Consider the following 16,117-nt stretch of genomic DNA (forward strand, 5'->3'; position numbering starts at 1 on the left):
GAGAGAGAGAGAGAGAGAGAGAGAGAGAGAGAGAGAGAGAGTGTGTGTGTGTGAGGAAGATGCAGCTCCATATCACAGAGAGAACATCCCAGATGGTGAACCCGTGAAGTCTCTTTAAAGCCCAACGACAAACGGTCTTTGTAGTCAGCAACGCCGTGCAGCTTCAGGAAATGTGCCATTATGGTGATGAAGGAGGCGAGAACTGCAGACCTCATGGGCATCTCTCCCGCCTCCGGAGTAAGACACGCGCTCACAGTCGAGCGCAGACGGGTTTCTGCGGAGCAATCCGGCCCCCTGAGGGTTGGAGCAAAGCAGAGGTAAATACACAGAGATTAGCACAGAAGAGAAACGCACGTTAGCGTAGCGGAGGAACTTCTAGAGGGTTTGCCACAGAAATTAGCAGCGTCGGCACGACAAAGCGCTTAGCGCAGGAACGCGCGTAGTCATTGTCCTGACGCTGCCGACTTCTGTGGTAAACCCTCCAGGAAACTGGGTAATAAAAGACATCATGCCCTCCAACACAGCGCTATGCTAGCTAATGTTATGCTAATGTGGCCTAGCTAGGTTTCACTTTCAGTAGCACAGCATTTGTGGGTGTGTGTATGTGTGGGTGTGTTTTACGTGCAGTACAGTAATACAGTACTGCATGATTCTGTGCATATTTCACTAAAAGTCGCAAGTTGAAAAGTTGCAAGTCCTAAAAACTTTGCTGTGCATGTAAATTCCTTAAGTGGTTTTACACAAGCCACAAATGTTGCGTGACGAGACGGAGCCTCGGCCGTACCCAGAGCTTCCTCCAACGACTCCACTGTCGTCTTGTTGACTTTCAGCAGCACCTGATCGCCACTGCGGGGGGAGAAACAACCCGGGCGCCTCCGTCAGATCACACCTTCCCACCAGGCCATTACAGAATGGAGGAAAGGCTGGAAGGCAACTTACACTTTGACCCTCCTGACAGCCTTGAGCTGGACCAGAGCAGCGAGGGCATTCTTCTGCACGTCTGAAGATAAGGCTTCGTAGCACTTCAGAGTCCCTGCAGCAGCGAGGAAGACGATGGGGAGGAAGACGCAGCACAGGGGGACGAGAGGAGAGAGGAGCTCTAAACAGGCTTCTCGTGCACAACAAAACCGAAAGTCTACAACCATAGACATGCAGGCACGAAGACAGCGAGTTTACTAAAGCCCAGATACATCGGCTCTGTCTCGGTGTGCATGGGCTGGTCTGGGATCAGATCTTTTTTGTCCATGTAAGAGCCATCAATATGACAAGAAAAGCAAACAACTAGTGCTAGATCAGCAATAAATAGTTTGACCCAAACAGACCCAAAAGTCTGACTGCAGCTCAGATTCACAGAGGCACAACGTTCTGGGCCTCCTGGCGTATTAATCTTTTCTCCTTTGTCTGACAGTTTATAGTTGACTTTCTTCTGTGTTAAGCACTAGAGTGACAAAGCAGTAACTCACGTACACAACCAGAGACGGGACGGCTGGCCGTGATTGGCTACATGATATAATGAGGGTTAGAATGTGGGTACCCGCTAGGATGAGGTGAAGAGTGAAGTTCCTCACAGCAGGAACAAACTTGTTCTCAGGCAGGTTCTCCGCCATTTCCTCACATAGATACCGACACACCACCTACACACACACACACACACACACACACACACATACACACATACAATGTTTAAAACAGGCTTGATAATACACTTGTGAGCTGTTTTGAGGACGTTTTTGGGGAGTTCCATTGCTGTAGTGTTGGTGCCTGGTGATGTGGGTGCCTGTTGGTGTGATGGTACATGTTGGAGTGGGTGTGTGGGTGTGTGTGGGCGTGTGGGGGCGTGTGGAGGTGTGTGGGGGCGTGTGGAGGTGTGTGGGGGCGTGGGGGTGTGTGTGGGGGCGTGGGGGTGTGTGTGGGGGTGTGGGCGTGTGGGTGGGCGGTACTACCTAACGTTACCTGGTATCCCTGCAGGAACGGGTCCAGCACTGAACACAGGAAGGTCAGGACAGTGTGTCCACTCTGGGACATCACAATGTCCTGCTGCAAGTCCTGCACAGCTCCACACTTTTCCAGGAGGTAACACGCTTCCTCGAAGTCCTAAACACACACACACACATACATACATACACACACACAAACACACACATCTAATCTGAGATCTTAGAGTCAGATTCTATTGAGATTTTTTATTTGCACACGCTCCAACATCTAATACGGTGTGTGGAGCTGGTGGAATTTTCCACTGCCCTCCTTTACAAGGATGAGGGCGGAGCTGTGGGCGGAGCCCAGAACATGAGGGTAGGCTGATCAAACCCCAGATAAGAGAGAAAGGTCGTACCTGCACGGCGGCTCCGGGGCAGAGGATGAACTCGTTGGAGAAGACACTCCGCAGGAAGCTGAAGCAGTTGTAGACCTCGTCTGGAACAGGAAGCCCCAGTCAGCCTGAATCTCACTCAACAGGATTCCCCCACCCGTTCTTCCCAGACAGTCTCACAGCGCATACAAGAAGCCGTGTGCCTCTGCTCTGAGGCTTTATTAAAATGGCTAAAACTCCATTCAGGAATATTGTGTTGAATGAATTTTTAAATTAAGTGGGCATCCCGTGTTTTTCATTTTGATGTACTGTAATTTACAAGATAACTGCAATATCAGTATTGATTCAATAAAAAGTCTGATAAAAAGAAACCATTTAATAAGTATTCATAAAAATATATGTATTCCTTGCCAGTTAATACACACACACACACACACAAACACAAACACACACACACAGGTAGCTGCTCACCTTTCCTGGTTGAGTTGGCGGACTGTAAGGCCACAGCCAGGAGGGCGGGCCTCACAAACACGTGCAGGATCTGGTTCCTGTAGGAGGCGCAAGAGAGCACGCTGACCGCCCGGTTAAACACACTCTCCTCTGCGCTAGACTCCGCCCCCGGCGTCTCGGCCATGTGTAGTCGCACACGCCCCCCAGACACATAGGCTAGGTTCTTGTGCAGTGTGAGGCTGGAGCTGACCACCTTACTGCAGGGTTCACAATCTGAGGGCGAGAGGTACAGAGAGAGAGAGAGAGAGAGAGAGAGAGAGAGAGAGAGAGAGAGAGAGAGAGAGAGAGAGAGAGAGAGAGAGAGAGGTGGAAAGAGTTGGAGAAGGAGGTAGAGAGGTGGAGAGAGAGGGGGACAGAGAGAGAGAGAGAGAGAGAGAGAGAGAGAGAGGTGGAAAGAGTTGGAGAAGGAGGTAGAGAGGTGGAGAGAGAGAGAGGGACAGAGAGAGAGAGAGAGAGAGAGACATGGAGAGACAGAGAAAGGGAGGTGGAGAGAGTTGGAGAAGGAGGTAGAGAGGTGGAGAGAGAGAGAGAGGGAGGGAGGGGGAGAGAGAGAGAGGGACAGAGAGAGAGAGAGGTGGAAAGAGTTGGAGAAGGAGGTAGAGAGGTGGAGAGAGGCAGAGAGAGATGAGGGGGGCCGATATTTGCTTTTACAAAACATGTCCTCTTGCTTTGGCAACACTGGTGTCACGGTCATGACGATAACCGTAGTTTAAACGACAGAGACCGTTACAACACGTGTGACCCGTGGTGCTGACTACAGGGCAGCTGCGTGTCCTACCGGGCCAGTCCAGGAAGGCCCCGAAGGCGAGGGCCAGGCGTCGGAGCCAGGAGGCCTGCTCGGCGAGGTGGGACAGGTCCATGCCGTCGGGGTTCTGGAGCAGCAGCGTGGCTACGAGGGTCCAGGGCCTGAGAACCATCGCCTGCTCCTGCAGACGCAGCAGACGGAACGCCACGTCGCTCACCAGGGCCTGGGCCTCCGCACACGCCCTCTGGGGGATGTGTCTGCACACACGTACACGCACATCAACGCACGTGCACGCACATCAACACACGTGCACGCACATCAACACACGTGCACTCACGTGAACAAACACGCACGTGAATAAACAACCACCTCGTGTTTTTCGTTAAAGAACTGGACCAGTAAGGGAACCTGATCCTGGTGGGAGAGGATCAGCGTGGTGGGACAGGTGTGCGGGACAGGTGAGCGCGGGACAGGTGAGCGCGGGACAGGTGAGCGCGGGACAGGTGTGCGCGGGACAGGTGTGCGCGGGACAGGTGTGCGCGGGACAGGTGTGCGCGGGACAGGTGAGCGCGGGACAGGTGAGTGCGGGACAGGTGAGCGCGGGACAGGTGAGCGCGGGACAGGTGAGCGCGGGACAGGTGTGCGCGGGACAGGGTCGTACTGGGGGAAGCCGTCTCACCTGGGTACCAGGTTGTACTGGGAGCGGTTAATTCGTCCCTGAGCCAGAGCGCGCACGGACACGGGACGCCCGAAGTAGACGTGCATGGTCCCGTAGTCCTCACGCAGGACCTGTCTGGCTTTCAGAAGACCCTGAGAGAGCGAGCAGGATGTTAACGTTCGTCAGATCATGTAGTTCATATAGGCCTATGTAGTGATTCTACTGTGTTTAAAGAAGGAAGTTCGGTCCGTTTGCTGCTGAAGCCGTCAGGAAAGGTGTGGGATGGTAACTCACAGACGTGGTCTCTTTGGGCTTCGGGACACCGAGGAGCTCTCGTGCATACAGAGACTCTTCCAGAATCCTATCATAACTAATACTGACGGGGACCAGGTTAACGTCAAACACTTCCCCTTTAAAGAAGGGCTCCATGACAATATTCAGTAGACCTGAGAGAGAGAGGGAGAGAGAGAGAGAGAGAGAGAGTGTGTGTGTATTGGGTCGGCTGACACAGCAGACAGATACTGGTGTTCTGAAGTGTGACTGTTTTTTCCCATAAATCCTATTTGTGTTGGGGGTTTTTTTGCTGCTCTCTGATGGATGACCAGATCGGTGTTTCATCCTACACACCTCAGTCTGGCTCGTTGAGTTCAGCAACCTCCCCCATCAATAACACAGCACCATTCAATCAGACGCTGCCCGAGATTCCATTGTGCAACTGCTCCCAAATTTATTTTGGCGGAGAATAAGGCAGCCCCCCACCCCCCCCCCCCCCCCCCCAACCTGGCAGAGTGAGATTCTGCCCGTCGTTTGAGGGGTAACATCAGATCACCTGTCTTGGGCGTCAGGGACTTCCCCGTCCGACTCCTGGTTCCTTCCAGGAAGAACTCGATGGGCGCGTAGCCTGTCTGTGGAAATCAGCACACAGCCGAGGAGACGGAATCAGGACGCACGGCGCAGGGACGGGAAACGGGGACACAGAGGGGGGGAGACACATACGGGGGGAGAGACACACACACACACATACGGGAGGGAGACACATACGGAGTGTCTGCTGCGTAGCAGGAAACCTGCTTCTTTGTTTTAACAGTTTTTGGGATCTCAGTGAAATGATCATATATTTTGCATTTCTTGGATACAAATAATGTAAGTGTAGGATTGAATGGATAATTAATGATTGGATGGATGGATGGATGGATGGATGGATGGATGGACGGATGGATCTTACTCTCAGCATGGTCTTCACGTATTCAGAGAAGACAGCCCAGTAGAGTTTATCTCCCCCAAACGAGCGGCGGATGAAAAAGGCCCCCGACATACGCAGCATCTCCCCGATGATCTTCATACTCATAAAGTCTGGAAGGACACGGCAGGGTTCAGTTGGACCGCACACGTACGCCAGAATCACCCCACTGGGCCCAGACATGATGAAGATCACCAAACACAGAGTATACATGAACTTCTCACACCATTCACTGTTTATTTCTATCCCCAGATCACCCAGGATGTTAAATGTGATATATAAACTAAACACAACTGAAGAACGGATACACACCCATCCCCGCGGCGATGACGGGCAGGGACAGGTCATAGGTGTACAGGATGTATGACATCATCAGGAAATCCATGTAGCTGCGGTGACTGGGCAGAAGAACCACCGGGTGCTCCTGAATAGCATGTTGGAGCTGGAACCATCAACCAACACAATCAATACAAATAAACCAACACGATCCATCACCTAATCAATCAACACATTCAAAATGACCAATACCACTAATTACACTTCAACATGGTATAAAAAAGATCATATAAACTAATAAATACACCCATTAGTCAAAAGGGGTCAAGCAACGTCCAAAGATGGAACTTCTCAAAATCATCATTAGACAAAACGCTAACGTCACAGGCCAGAAGACCATGTGTAAGATCTCTGTGCAGGACTTTCAGCTCTTTTTAGGGGGATGACGCCCCAACACCAGGGCAGGGAGACGCAGGTGACGCCCCAACACCAGGGCAGGGAGACGCAGGTGACGCCCCAACACCAGGGCAGGGAGACGCAGGTGACGCCCCAACACCAGGGCAGGGAGACGCGATGACGCCCCAACACCAGGGCAGGGAGACGCAGGTGAGGTGTGGGAACAGCGCCCCCTGCTGGACTCACTCTCTGGATGCCCTCCTCGTTGACCCGCACGCTCCTGAAGATAGTTTTGAAGGCCTTGCTCAGCATGTAGGCGAAGAAGCGGACGGTGCCAAGTTGAAGGCGGTGGGCCATCTCCTCCAGCACGTGAGAGGCCTCCTCCTGCACAGCCTCGCGCACCTCCCCGCACTCCGCGGACACCTACGGGGGGGAATGACCGCCACGCCCACTTAAAATACTAAATCAGTGTCTCGCCAATGGGATTACAGTTTTGACGCTTGCGCTCGTGCCTCACCTGTCCGATGACGTGCTGCAGCGTGTCGGACTGCAGCACGAGGCCCTTGAGCGCGCGCGCCGTGCAGGGCGCGAGCCCCCTGTAGAGCGCGGGCGCGTGGCACTTGAGCGCGTAGCGCAGGTCGCTGGACGCGCGTCTCTCCTCCAGGATGTCCTCGAATTCGTCCCTCCTCTCCAGCCCGGCCTCCCTGGCCTTCACAAAATACACACGTGCACTTTTAATGTTCGTCTTCCGACACCGCAACTGTTGCTGGACCACAACAGAATTTACTTTTTTTTAAGAGTAACTACTATGAACGTTATTTCTGCACATGTTTTCCAGAGGTGAGAACAACCATGTTTGTGCCGACTTATATCACATTAACGACGTGCACGCGGTTAATTGACGAGCTCGACAAACTAATCGCGGTGACATCTGCAGTGGTGAGGGCGGGTTCGCCACACGTACCGAATACAGCACTCTGGACGCCATTCCGCCTCGGAACCGTCTAGTACACCATCAGCGAACGAACCGGACCGCTGTGTCGGACACCCGCGGCACAACCGTCGGTTAAACGCTCCGCTGGCTGCACATGGGCGGTGTCAGGGAAAAAAAATAATAAATCAGGCGATGTTTCTACTTCCTGGAAGCGCGAGAGCAGCGACGGCGGCCGCGAGGGGCACGTCGCGCGCACGGCGGAAGCGCTTCGTTGTGCGCGCGTGAGGCTGTGCGCGTGAGGTGATTCCGGGGCTAGCCTTTAGCTTCTGGAGCTTTAGTTAAGACCACAGTTGTTACCGAAGCGACATGAAGCGAGAGCGGGAGGACGGCGGCGCGGGGTCCGATGTGGATCACAGCTTCTTGGAGCAAGTTCTCAACACGCTGTATGACTTTGGTTAGTGCGGGAATACCCAACATGCTAACGGGGGCTAGCGTGGGAGCTAAGCCGGCTAGCCCGCCAGCTAACCTAGATATCAGTGCTGTTCACATGGCAACTATCAAGTAAAAGAGGGTTTATTAAACTATAATAGGTTTACTATAATGTAGGGTGTTTTCTGTAGTATTTCTCTGTTAACTGTTACGTGTGAATGTTGTAAAATTGTGTATTCGTTGACTGAACCACAACAGTTAAAGGTCCCTGGAGCAGAGGTGGATATTCCAGGTTCAGAAAGTAAAACTCCTTCCCAGGATTTTACTCAAGCTTGCTGGGTTTAGTGCCAGCAGGTAAAATTGGTGGAATCAACACGATCCAAGGAGTCTGAGCAAAATCCTGGTGAGGACTTTTACTTCCTGAACCTGGGATGTCCACCTCTGCCCTGGACGACATGGCCTTTGTATCTGGGCCTGCTTACACTAGTAATATACTGTTAGTCTCTTTAAGAGGTTCCTCCATATCACACGTAAAGAATATTAACATACTTTTTAATGCTTCAGTTCACTGCAGTTGTATTTACTGCAGATAAGGGGAAAAGTAACTGAAATGTTCTAAAGTGCAAATCAGCTTCTCGAGTGAGTTCCAGGCAAAATAAGGTTATTTGCATCAGACTGAACACAGTACTAGAGTTAGAAGCCATTACCACTGTTTCATTTACTCCTGCATAGATGCGAAGATTCATTATTGCTTGGCAAAAGTTCAAATGAACGCTTACCGACTTGCTGCCCCTCTCTCTCTCTCTCTCTCTCTCTCTCTCTCTCTCTCTCTCTCTCTCTAGGAAAGGGAGGACAAGACAGACAATCACAAAAGCACAAGAAAAGGAAAAGTAAAGGCCATGATGAGCTCGATGAGAACACCGGCGTTGTAAAAGCAGACTCTGGTCACTTGACTGTCGATACCGTCCCCGAGTCTGGGGCACCGCACACAGACCCCCAAAACCCAGCTCCAGCACCAAAGCAGTCAAACGTAGAGATTGTTACATTCCTGGATCCTCTAAAGAAGAATACATTAAAGAAGGCTCCTAAACCAGAGTCCAAAGTAGGTGGAATTTCATAACTTTTTAAAGAATACGTGAATCTGTGGAATATTTTTTAATCTTGTCATAACTACCTTCTTTCTATGTATATCACCAGCCCTCTGAAGTAAAGAAAAAAGACCACAAGAAAAAAGACCCACATGAAGTGTTGAGCATAGAACAGGTAATGAAGTCATAGTTTGTCACCTTGTTATATCAGGTATGTGTCTAGAGTCTGATTATTCTGCTCCGACACGGAATGAAAACCTGGCGTTTATCACAAGACATTTACATTGACAATATCAACACCCAGAACTTTCATTCTAGTTACCTTATACTTAACCTGATTGTGTGATTTATTTGTGACTTGTGTGTTCGTATGTGTAATTTGTGTGTTAACGGGCCGCCCAATGGAGGATGGGTTCCCTTTTGAGTCTTGGTCCTCCCGAGGTTTCTTCCTATTCCCCACCATCTAGGGAGTTTTTCCTTGCCACTGTCGCCTTTGGCTTGCTCATTAGGGATTTGGACCCATAGTATTGTTAACCTTGTAAATCCTGTAAAGCGCTTTGTGACAACATGTGTTGTGAAAAGCGCTATACAAATATATTTGATTTATTTGATTTGGGACTGTATTTCCAGTCTGATTATGGATTGTAATGCTGGCTAAGACCTCCATCTTCCCTTCAGGAATCACGAGGTTCAGGTCCTCGTCTATTTATTAAGTAGATACCAGGCTGGGACTAACGGCGTGGTGTTGCTCTGTTCCACAGGCCCGGCTGGACGTCCACCGGTTCGGAATCACGGGTTTCCAGAAGCAGGAACAGAGGGTTTTCGAGCAGGAGCGAGCCATAATGCTGGGAGCTAGGGTAGGCTGCACGGCCATGTCCCATTTCCTTGTCCCCTAGACACTTCAGCCTGGAGGTCTGCGTGATGCAGACGAGTGGCGAATTGACATGTTTTCAAAACGGTGCCCTAAATGTCAGAATCCATTTACGTAGTTACTTACATCGGCGAACCAGATAGCTGCATGTTGCCAAATGTGTCGTGTCTGTGTGAATGAAGTCTGGAAAAGGCGACTTGGTCTCAATCGGCAAATGGGCAGTGTCTTGTTTTTGCTCTCGTTAGCCTCCGAAGAAGGAGTACGTGAATTACAAAGTGTACCAGAAAATGGTGAAGGAGAAGAGACTGAAAGAAAAGGAGGAGGCGAAGTCTGTAAGTCGCTCTGCGTTTTGAATGAGAACCCAGATCTGTTGGGATATTTTGTGTTTCGTACCATGTCTCGTCTACGTGTAGTAACAAAGACCATGTCAGTTAGAGCAGTTAAATGAGGATAATCTGTCCTCATGTTGGGATGATGTAGATATCAAATATTGCTTTTGCACTGTTATCCAGCACACGCAGAGGAAGAAGAAGAAGAAGTCTGGGAGACAGAGGTACGTACTTATCGTATTACCTTCTTCCACATTTATGGTTAAACTTCACAAAGAAAATTCGGCTTTAAAGTTAATATACATTTGACCAAAACCCCTCAAACTGGAATAGGGTTAAGTCCAAACTAAATTGTACAATATTTCATTACCATAACATGAAGTGACGGTGGTGATTGACTGTTTCTCTTGCCTGGTTTGCAGGACTGAGAGGCACAAGACTGCCCCCTCTGGCAGGGAGCTGACGGGCCTGAGAGGCCGCTTTAAGGACGGCGTCCTCATGGTGAACACCAGTGACATTCAGAAAATGAACAGGAAGAGGAGGAAGTGAGCGAGAGAAGGGCACATGGAGGAAGTGAGCGAGAGAAGGGCACATGGAGGAAGTGAGCGAGAGAAGGGCACATGGCTAGTGCGCACGTCTCTGACCGGGCCAGCCCTCCGTCAACCTCAGTTATTTACTGACTGTTCAGGACTTTAACGAATGTGGGGGACTTCAAGATGCTGTACAATTGTTTGTTGAATTGTGTGTGTGATGTGGAGATGCTCTTATGAAACAAAAGAGACCACACCTCCCTCTTCTGGCCATCACAGTTTTGATAATTTATGAAAAGGAGATAACATTTGATTTTACACACTATAGTATGAAAACAATGTCAGGTATAATGCGATTGTTTAAATATACAAATCACAAAGTACAAAATGTTCACACTGGCAGGAGGAGAGAAACCAAGAGCACATACAGTAGCTTTAAGAGGGAGAAGCACAGAACTACAACACACACCTGCATATAACCGCTCACTCATAATCCCCTAAAGGGCTCGGCGTAGTTCAGGGATGCCACACACCCCTCATGGTGGTGTGTGTGCGCGCTATGGAGAGAAGCTAAAGACTCCTCAGGGCTGTTAGTGTGTGTGTGTGTGTGTGCGTGAATGTGTGCTTTGTGCCTTCTGATCTCAGCAGCATCCCTACACATTGTGTGTCATGGACTTCTCAAGTCTGGTGAACCTCCATGCTACTGTACATATAAAAACTAATTACAGAAATGTGTGTCAGTGTTTGGGTCTAAATGTTGAATCAAATCCAGCCTCTTCACTAGACAACCATTTCTTAGCACCCTGAAAGTTCGTCAAGTTCTGACCTGTTTCCCGACAGCTCCCTCTTCTATGGGAGGCATAGTTATTTTCCAGGGGCTTACCACACATTGTAAATCACACCTTCACCATTAAGATCATCACACTGGTTCCCAGTCACTTTGGAACCCACATGCTGTTCCTGTGATGTAATGTTCTTCCTGGCCCTCCATTTCTGCCACCCAGGTGGCTTCATTAATTCTACCTGCTAATTAGTGCAGATAGGGACAACTTGGTCTAGCTGCCCAATTAAATGTCTCCTCAGCTAAGGAACAGCAGGCTCCTCCCCTGAGTGGGATCTGCCCCGCCCACCTACGTCTATCCCTTTAATAATGGTGTGCTTCATCGGGACGTCTTGCTTTGACAAGCGGTTTGTGTTGGTCCCAGAGGTGCGTCAGCAAACGGTGCCAGTGCACTGAGTCTCGCTGTGAGAACATCGGGTCCCCCGCAGCGTAACACGAACGTCTCCCAGACGGGCACGCCGTCGTTGAGGACAGGAGACCTTGTGTTGGTGGGAACACTGGGTATAGTGTCCTGCAGGGCTGAGCTGAGGTGGTACTGCTGTTCTTTACAGGGGGCACCATTGTGCACTAGATCCTGTAAAGAACAGCAGTGAAGTTACCTGTGGTTTTGAGTTCTGTTACACCCACTTACATAGCATTGCATAAGACTATTTACAACTCAAATCTAAAACCCCAATCCTCATTTTCACATATTTCTGTTATGATTATGATGGTGGTTATTTTTATTGAAAATATGTCTGGACTACCCGATGCTGTCATCTCCATCATTTAGTGTTGCAGAGCTGTTTGAGCCCATAGTTGATAGATTTTTTAAATTGAATTTATATATAAAGTAATGGCACCTTTAACTGAAAATAGTAACTATGGCTTCATGGTACAGTCCCAACAATGACTGCTCTGTGCTATACTTTATACAGATAAAAGTATAGTATATTGGTTATGAAAATTGACTGCAATTCTTGTCATATTTAAACCAAACACTAGAGGGCAGTCGGCAACATCTCCGTTTATCTTCATTACGATATATACACGATAAGCTTAAAATACCATAAACCTCATGCTAATAACGGCTCCAGTAGGTTTTCCATATTTACAGTTATACGCCATGCAGAACAACCTCAATGCGTTTCTCACAATACCTTTGAACTATACAGGAGCAAAGTTTCATTCAGAACTCAGAAAATAAGATCAGGTTTTAAAACATATTCCACTAGCTAATGTAAAGGATATCTTCGTTAACTTCATAAATTCTACTCTGGAATGTAATTCTTACGTAAATATATCACAGTGTGAAAGACATTAGTCTTAGATGCTGGCTAAACATTTGACTGGAAATAACAACGTAAGCAGCAAAGCGTTTTGTATGTGTGTGTGTGTGTCCTTCAGTCAGCAGCTTATACATTTTGGCAAAAGTTATGTAAACATTCCACAAATCTGACTAACCCAGTTGGCACAGAATGTTTCTGTTGTGCGGACAAAGTCCTGAAACACAAGATGTGAGTTTTTCGGAATGCCAAACGTGCAGGTTGTCCGCATCAGGTCGGTTTTCCAGACACGGCCTCAGCTTAGCGCTGAAGAGGAATATTGTTCCAGAGAATTCTGCTTTCAATATGACCTTTGACCCATGTCTGGAGCGTGTGTTGGCTGGGCCTGAGATTTGGGCGGTGTGGTGTGGTCACCTGACAGTATGCGGAGCTTGTGGCTAAAGGACAGTTGCACCTGTTTCTCTAAACTGGAAAAAAAAAGCCCACGTGCCTTTGATCTCAGCCGGGACTGACGGCAGAGTGAAGTCTGGCACAAAGACCTGAGGGTTATCCTGACGTCAAGACCGTCTGGAACGTCATGGTCAGACCAGAGGTGATGCACGGTTCCTTATCAAACAATAAACGCATGATGAGATGGTCTACGACATTGCTGTACATTTTCTTACATATGCGATTGTGTGTAATAGTGTTTTCCAGGCTGGATCTGAGCCTGCCACTGTGGTGTTTAAGGAGCTTGTTTTGTTGGGATGCCAAATTTACTCATGTTTCCTGGGGGGGGGTCCAGGTGCAGAGAAGCCCCTGGGGGCCCCTGGAGCCCGGGGCTACAGCAACACGGTGACAGTACACAGAGATGCAAATGACTGGGGAGGGTAGAGAATGAATAAATAATAGTAATAATAATATAATTGTCCTCTTTGATCTGCCACTGAAAGGCGGAGCTTTGCCCCGTGAGGCCACGCCCTTCAGTCTGGTCCAGAAGTGCGCAGATGGTTCCTGCAGGCCAGAGGTCATTGTTGGATGTTCTTTGGCACTTCTAGACCTGTCATTAGGGTCACCTGTAACAGAAGGACACGCAAGAAATATGTCTTAGGTCATTCTGTCAGCTGTGTCCGGATCGCATTCCAAAGTGACACTGAGGTGAAGTGGACGTGGCGAAGGTGAGCGAGGTCTTCACGGACCTTTTCAGTCGGGCATCCTCACGGGCCGCCCTTAAGCTTTAAGGTGGACAAGAGTTTGAGGGGAGGGTCACAGGCTGGCGGGGGGGGGCAGCACTCACCTGCACGTTGCGGTTGAGGCTGATGGCCGGCACGAACACGCCCTCCAGGTTCTGGAAGGCCACAGGGCCGTGCTGCTCCTTGTTGATGAAGAACGTGAGGGTATGCTTCGTCAGGTCCAGTAGGATCCCCACTGTGGAGCCCTTGGCTATCCCCCCCTCAGCCCTGCGAGGGAAAGAGTGAAAGGGGCAAAAAGGAACAAACATAAGGATCTTCACGGACTCCTTAGGTGAGAGGAGACTCCGTTGAAGCCAGCCTATTAACGTTTTCTAGAACTTTCTGAGTGCCTGTAAATTGATCATTTTGTATCTCAGGAGAAGGCAGGGACAATTATAACTCGCCCACTTTTCCTGTCTGGTGGCAAAATCTGTTCTTTTATTTCGTTGATTTATTTAATTCCTCAATCCATTAAACCAAAGAGAGTGAACAAATAACATCTCGATTCGTAACCTTTAAAGACGGCCACAGACATGCGAGTTACAGAACAATTTACATTTACATGTTCAATTTCCCTCAGAAGATCTTTCTCTCCAGAACACCTCCATTCAAAAGCACAAATGTAGGACCACTGTGGGTTGTCTATGGTTGCTGCTGTGGTAAAGGGGTTGGAGGTATAAACCCCCGTGCTCCACCTGACTTTATGTAAATGGCCGTGTCTGTTGGGTACTGCACGACGAAAGATGTCAACTTTCAAACAACTTCTGCTCATCTTCTGTGGGACACTGTCAAGGACCGTAAAAAACGTCCCAGCCTTATCAGGTGCCCGTGGCAGTGTTTACGTGTCCTCTCCTGCGTCTCCCCAATGTCTCCGTACAACATGTAAGCTGAATTCAGACTCACGTTAAGACTCACCTTAGCCCAGAAATCCTAACCAACTACGGACAGCAAAAAATATAAAAGCTTTCTTCTAGAAGCATTAGGACACTCCATAAAGCACTAGGAAATTGTACAAAATAGGAGGCCTCGAATGACGCATTGCATTAGCACACTCTAGCTCGCTGGTGCCACCTACCTGCTGGTGTGCGAGTTGTTGTGCATGAACCAGGAGCGGTTGTTGTCCACGTACATGGCCCAGGCCCTGTCGTCCTTGCCCAGCATGGCGTCCCGGGCCACGCTGACCCTGGCCACGCCGAACGCGGGGTCCGGGTGGTTGTCGTAGCGGTCGATGCTGAGCTCCCAGTAGTGCGTGCCCTTGGAGAAGGTGGCGGTGGCCAGCACCACTCGGTCGTCGTAGCTGCTGCAGCTCGCCGTCTGGTTGTCATTGGACAGGACGATGTCCCGGTGCGCTGAGGTAGGGTCAAAGGTGAACCAGGCCACTGTTGCAGAGAAAGGCGACAGTAGCCAGTCTTTAACAAACCCACAACAGGGATGATGCTGTAAGACCATTAGCAAAGCAGGTACATCTATAGAGAGAGAACTGCATGGGTGTTATATGTCCTGTGTAGGGCAGACAAATGCATGAGTGTGGGTGCCAGGCTCTTCCTCGGCTAGACCAGAGAAGGACCTGGTCCTGGTGGTCCTGGTGGACCTGAATCTAACTGGTGTTGTCCACTCTGAAACAGCCTGACTGGGCAACTGTTTAAGGGCAACTATTCTGTCCTCCTCACCTCCTCCTACCCTGGGTCAGACATTTAAACAACAAAGGTCATCACTATTACATATCGTTGCTGTTCTTGTGAGCTCTGTTTAAACCAAGTTTAACGCATGATTAATAAACATTACAGCTCCCGCAGTGGTTTGATCTTTTCACGGATTCCACTGTGACATCACAGCAGTGGTTTGATCTTTTCATGGATTCCACTGTGACATCACAGCAGTGGTTTGATCTCCTCACAGCTTCCATTGTGACATCACAGTGGTGTTTTCATTATCTCACAGCAGGCTCCCGTGTCTCAGTCGACCAAAGGAGATGGAGCAGAGTTTGGATTAGAGCAGAGTTTTCCTCAGGCACTAACAAAAGCAACCCCTGTCCATCAGGGGTCCTTTGGTTTCGTGATCAATGAGGCTTTATTTCGTATTAGAGAGGAGAAGGGAGGTGAGGGGAGGAGAAGAGAGAGACAGCAGTTGGCCTGTGATGAGACATGCAGAGAGACGTGAGAAAGAGAGCAAGAGGGCAGCTAACCGTCGGATGTCTTTAAGACTACAGTCTTGCTGTAAGCCCCGACACCAGCAGAGTTGTAGGCTTTGACTCGTGCGTTGTAGGAGCTGTTAAAGTGGAGGCCATCTACGGTGCACACTGTCTCCTTCCCCACGTACACCTCCTGGGAGAAAGAGTGCCATGGAATAAACATCTGGGAAGATCTCAAGATATGCACCATGTTCTCATTACACACATGCCAATGAACTAAAATGGGCTGATCTTTAAAACCTGAGAGAATCCTTTGAGCATTTTGGAGAAAAAGCTACACACACAGATCTCG

The 16,117-nt window shown here is 49.4% G+C and overlaps 3 protein-coding genes across 5 annotated transcripts in view; 1 reads left to right on the top strand and 2 right to left on the bottom strand.

Annotated features, from left to right (window-relative positions):
* Window positions 1-7,263, bottom strand: gnpat (glyceronephosphate O-acyltransferase). The gene is made up of 16 exons (XM_077016461.1): window positions 7,101-7,263; window positions 6,654-6,845; window positions 6,383-6,559; window positions 5,777-5,906; window positions 5,450-5,577; window positions 5,054-5,129; window positions 4,519-4,670; window positions 4,246-4,376; window positions 3,600-3,823; window positions 2,783-3,034; window positions 2,336-2,415; window positions 1,954-2,094; window positions 1,535-1,634; window positions 940-1,033; window positions 785-846; window positions 1-294 (listed from the first exon to the last, which is right to left on the bottom strand). Exons 1-16 carry the CDS (start codon window positions 7,122-7,124, stop codon window positions 251-253), a joined length of 2,007 nt encoding a protein of 668 aa, XP_076872576.1. The 5' UTR covers window positions 7,125-7,263; the 3' UTR covers window positions 1-250.
* fsaf1 (40S small subunit processome assembly factor 1) lies at window positions 6,802-12,936 on the top strand. Of its 2 annotated transcripts, none has more exons than XM_077016463.1 (7): window positions 6,802-6,976; window positions 8,342-8,601; window positions 8,697-8,762; window positions 9,349-9,444; window positions 9,704-9,790; window positions 9,971-10,011; window positions 10,210-12,936. In XM_077016463.1, the coding sequence occupies exons 1-7, from the start codon at window positions 6,964-6,966 to the stop codon at window positions 10,334-10,336; spliced, it is 690 nt and encodes a 229-aa protein (XP_076872578.1). In that variant the 5' UTR covers window positions 6,802-6,963; the 3' UTR covers window positions 10,337-12,936. The 2 variants fall into 2 exon arrangements, with proteins under 2 accessions (XP_076872578.1, XP_076872577.1); XM_077016462.1 differs by lacking the exon at window positions 6,802-6,976 and adding an exon at window positions 7,289-7,524.
* trim67 (tripartite motif containing 67) overlaps window positions 12,675-16,117 on the bottom strand; it is a 22,010-nt gene continuing 18,567 nt past the window's right edge. For both annotated transcript variants that reach the window (XM_077016460.1, XM_077016459.1), the window contains 4 exons: window positions 15,820-15,958; window positions 14,710-15,013; window positions 13,700-13,862; window positions 12,675-13,478 (listed from right to left, as the gene is read on the bottom strand). In XM_077016460.1, coding sequence (XP_076872575.1) covers window positions 13,431-13,478; window positions 13,700-13,862; window positions 14,710-15,013; window positions 15,820-15,958 — 654 coding nt within the window. In that variant the 3' untranslated portion in view covers window positions 12,675-13,430. The remainder of the gene's footprint in view (window positions 13,479-13,699; window positions 13,863-14,709; window positions 15,014-15,819; window positions 15,959-16,117) is intronic.

The sequence above is a fragment of the Brachyhypopomus gauderio genome, chromosome 9 (genome assembly GCF_052324685.1).
Source record: "Brachyhypopomus gauderio isolate BG-103 chromosome 9, BGAUD_0.2, whole genome shotgun sequence".
NCBI classification, from domain to species: Eukaryota; Metazoa; Chordata; class Actinopteri; order Gymnotiformes; family Hypopomidae; genus Brachyhypopomus; species Brachyhypopomus gauderio.

Excerpts from the sequence above, each read along its gene's own strand:
- gnpat (XM_077016461.1), bottom strand. The coding sequence starts at position 7,124 with ATGGCGTCCAGAGTGCTGTATTCG. Across the intron at positions 5,907-6,382 it reads ACGAGGAGGGCATCCAGAGA|CTCCAACATGCTATTCAGGA; the intron begins GTGAGTCCAGCA and ends TGATGGTTCCAG. Across the intron at positions 1,034-1,534 it reads TCTTCACCTCATCCTAGCGG|GGACTCTGAAGTGCTACGAA; the intron begins GTACCCACATTC and ends TCGCTGCTGCAG.
- fsaf1 (XM_077016462.1), top strand. The coding sequence starts at position 7,437 with ATGAAGCGAGAGCGGGAGGACGGCGGCGCGGGGTCCGATGTGGATCAC. Across the intron at positions 7,525-8,341 it reads CAACACGCTGTATGACTTTG|GAAAGGGAGGACAAGACAGA; the intron begins GTTAGTGCGGGA and ends CTCTCTCTCTAG. Across the intron at positions 9,445-9,703 it reads CCATAATGCTGGGAGCTAGG|CCTCCGAAGAAGGAGTACGT; the intron begins GTAGGCTGCACG and ends TGCTCTCGTTAG.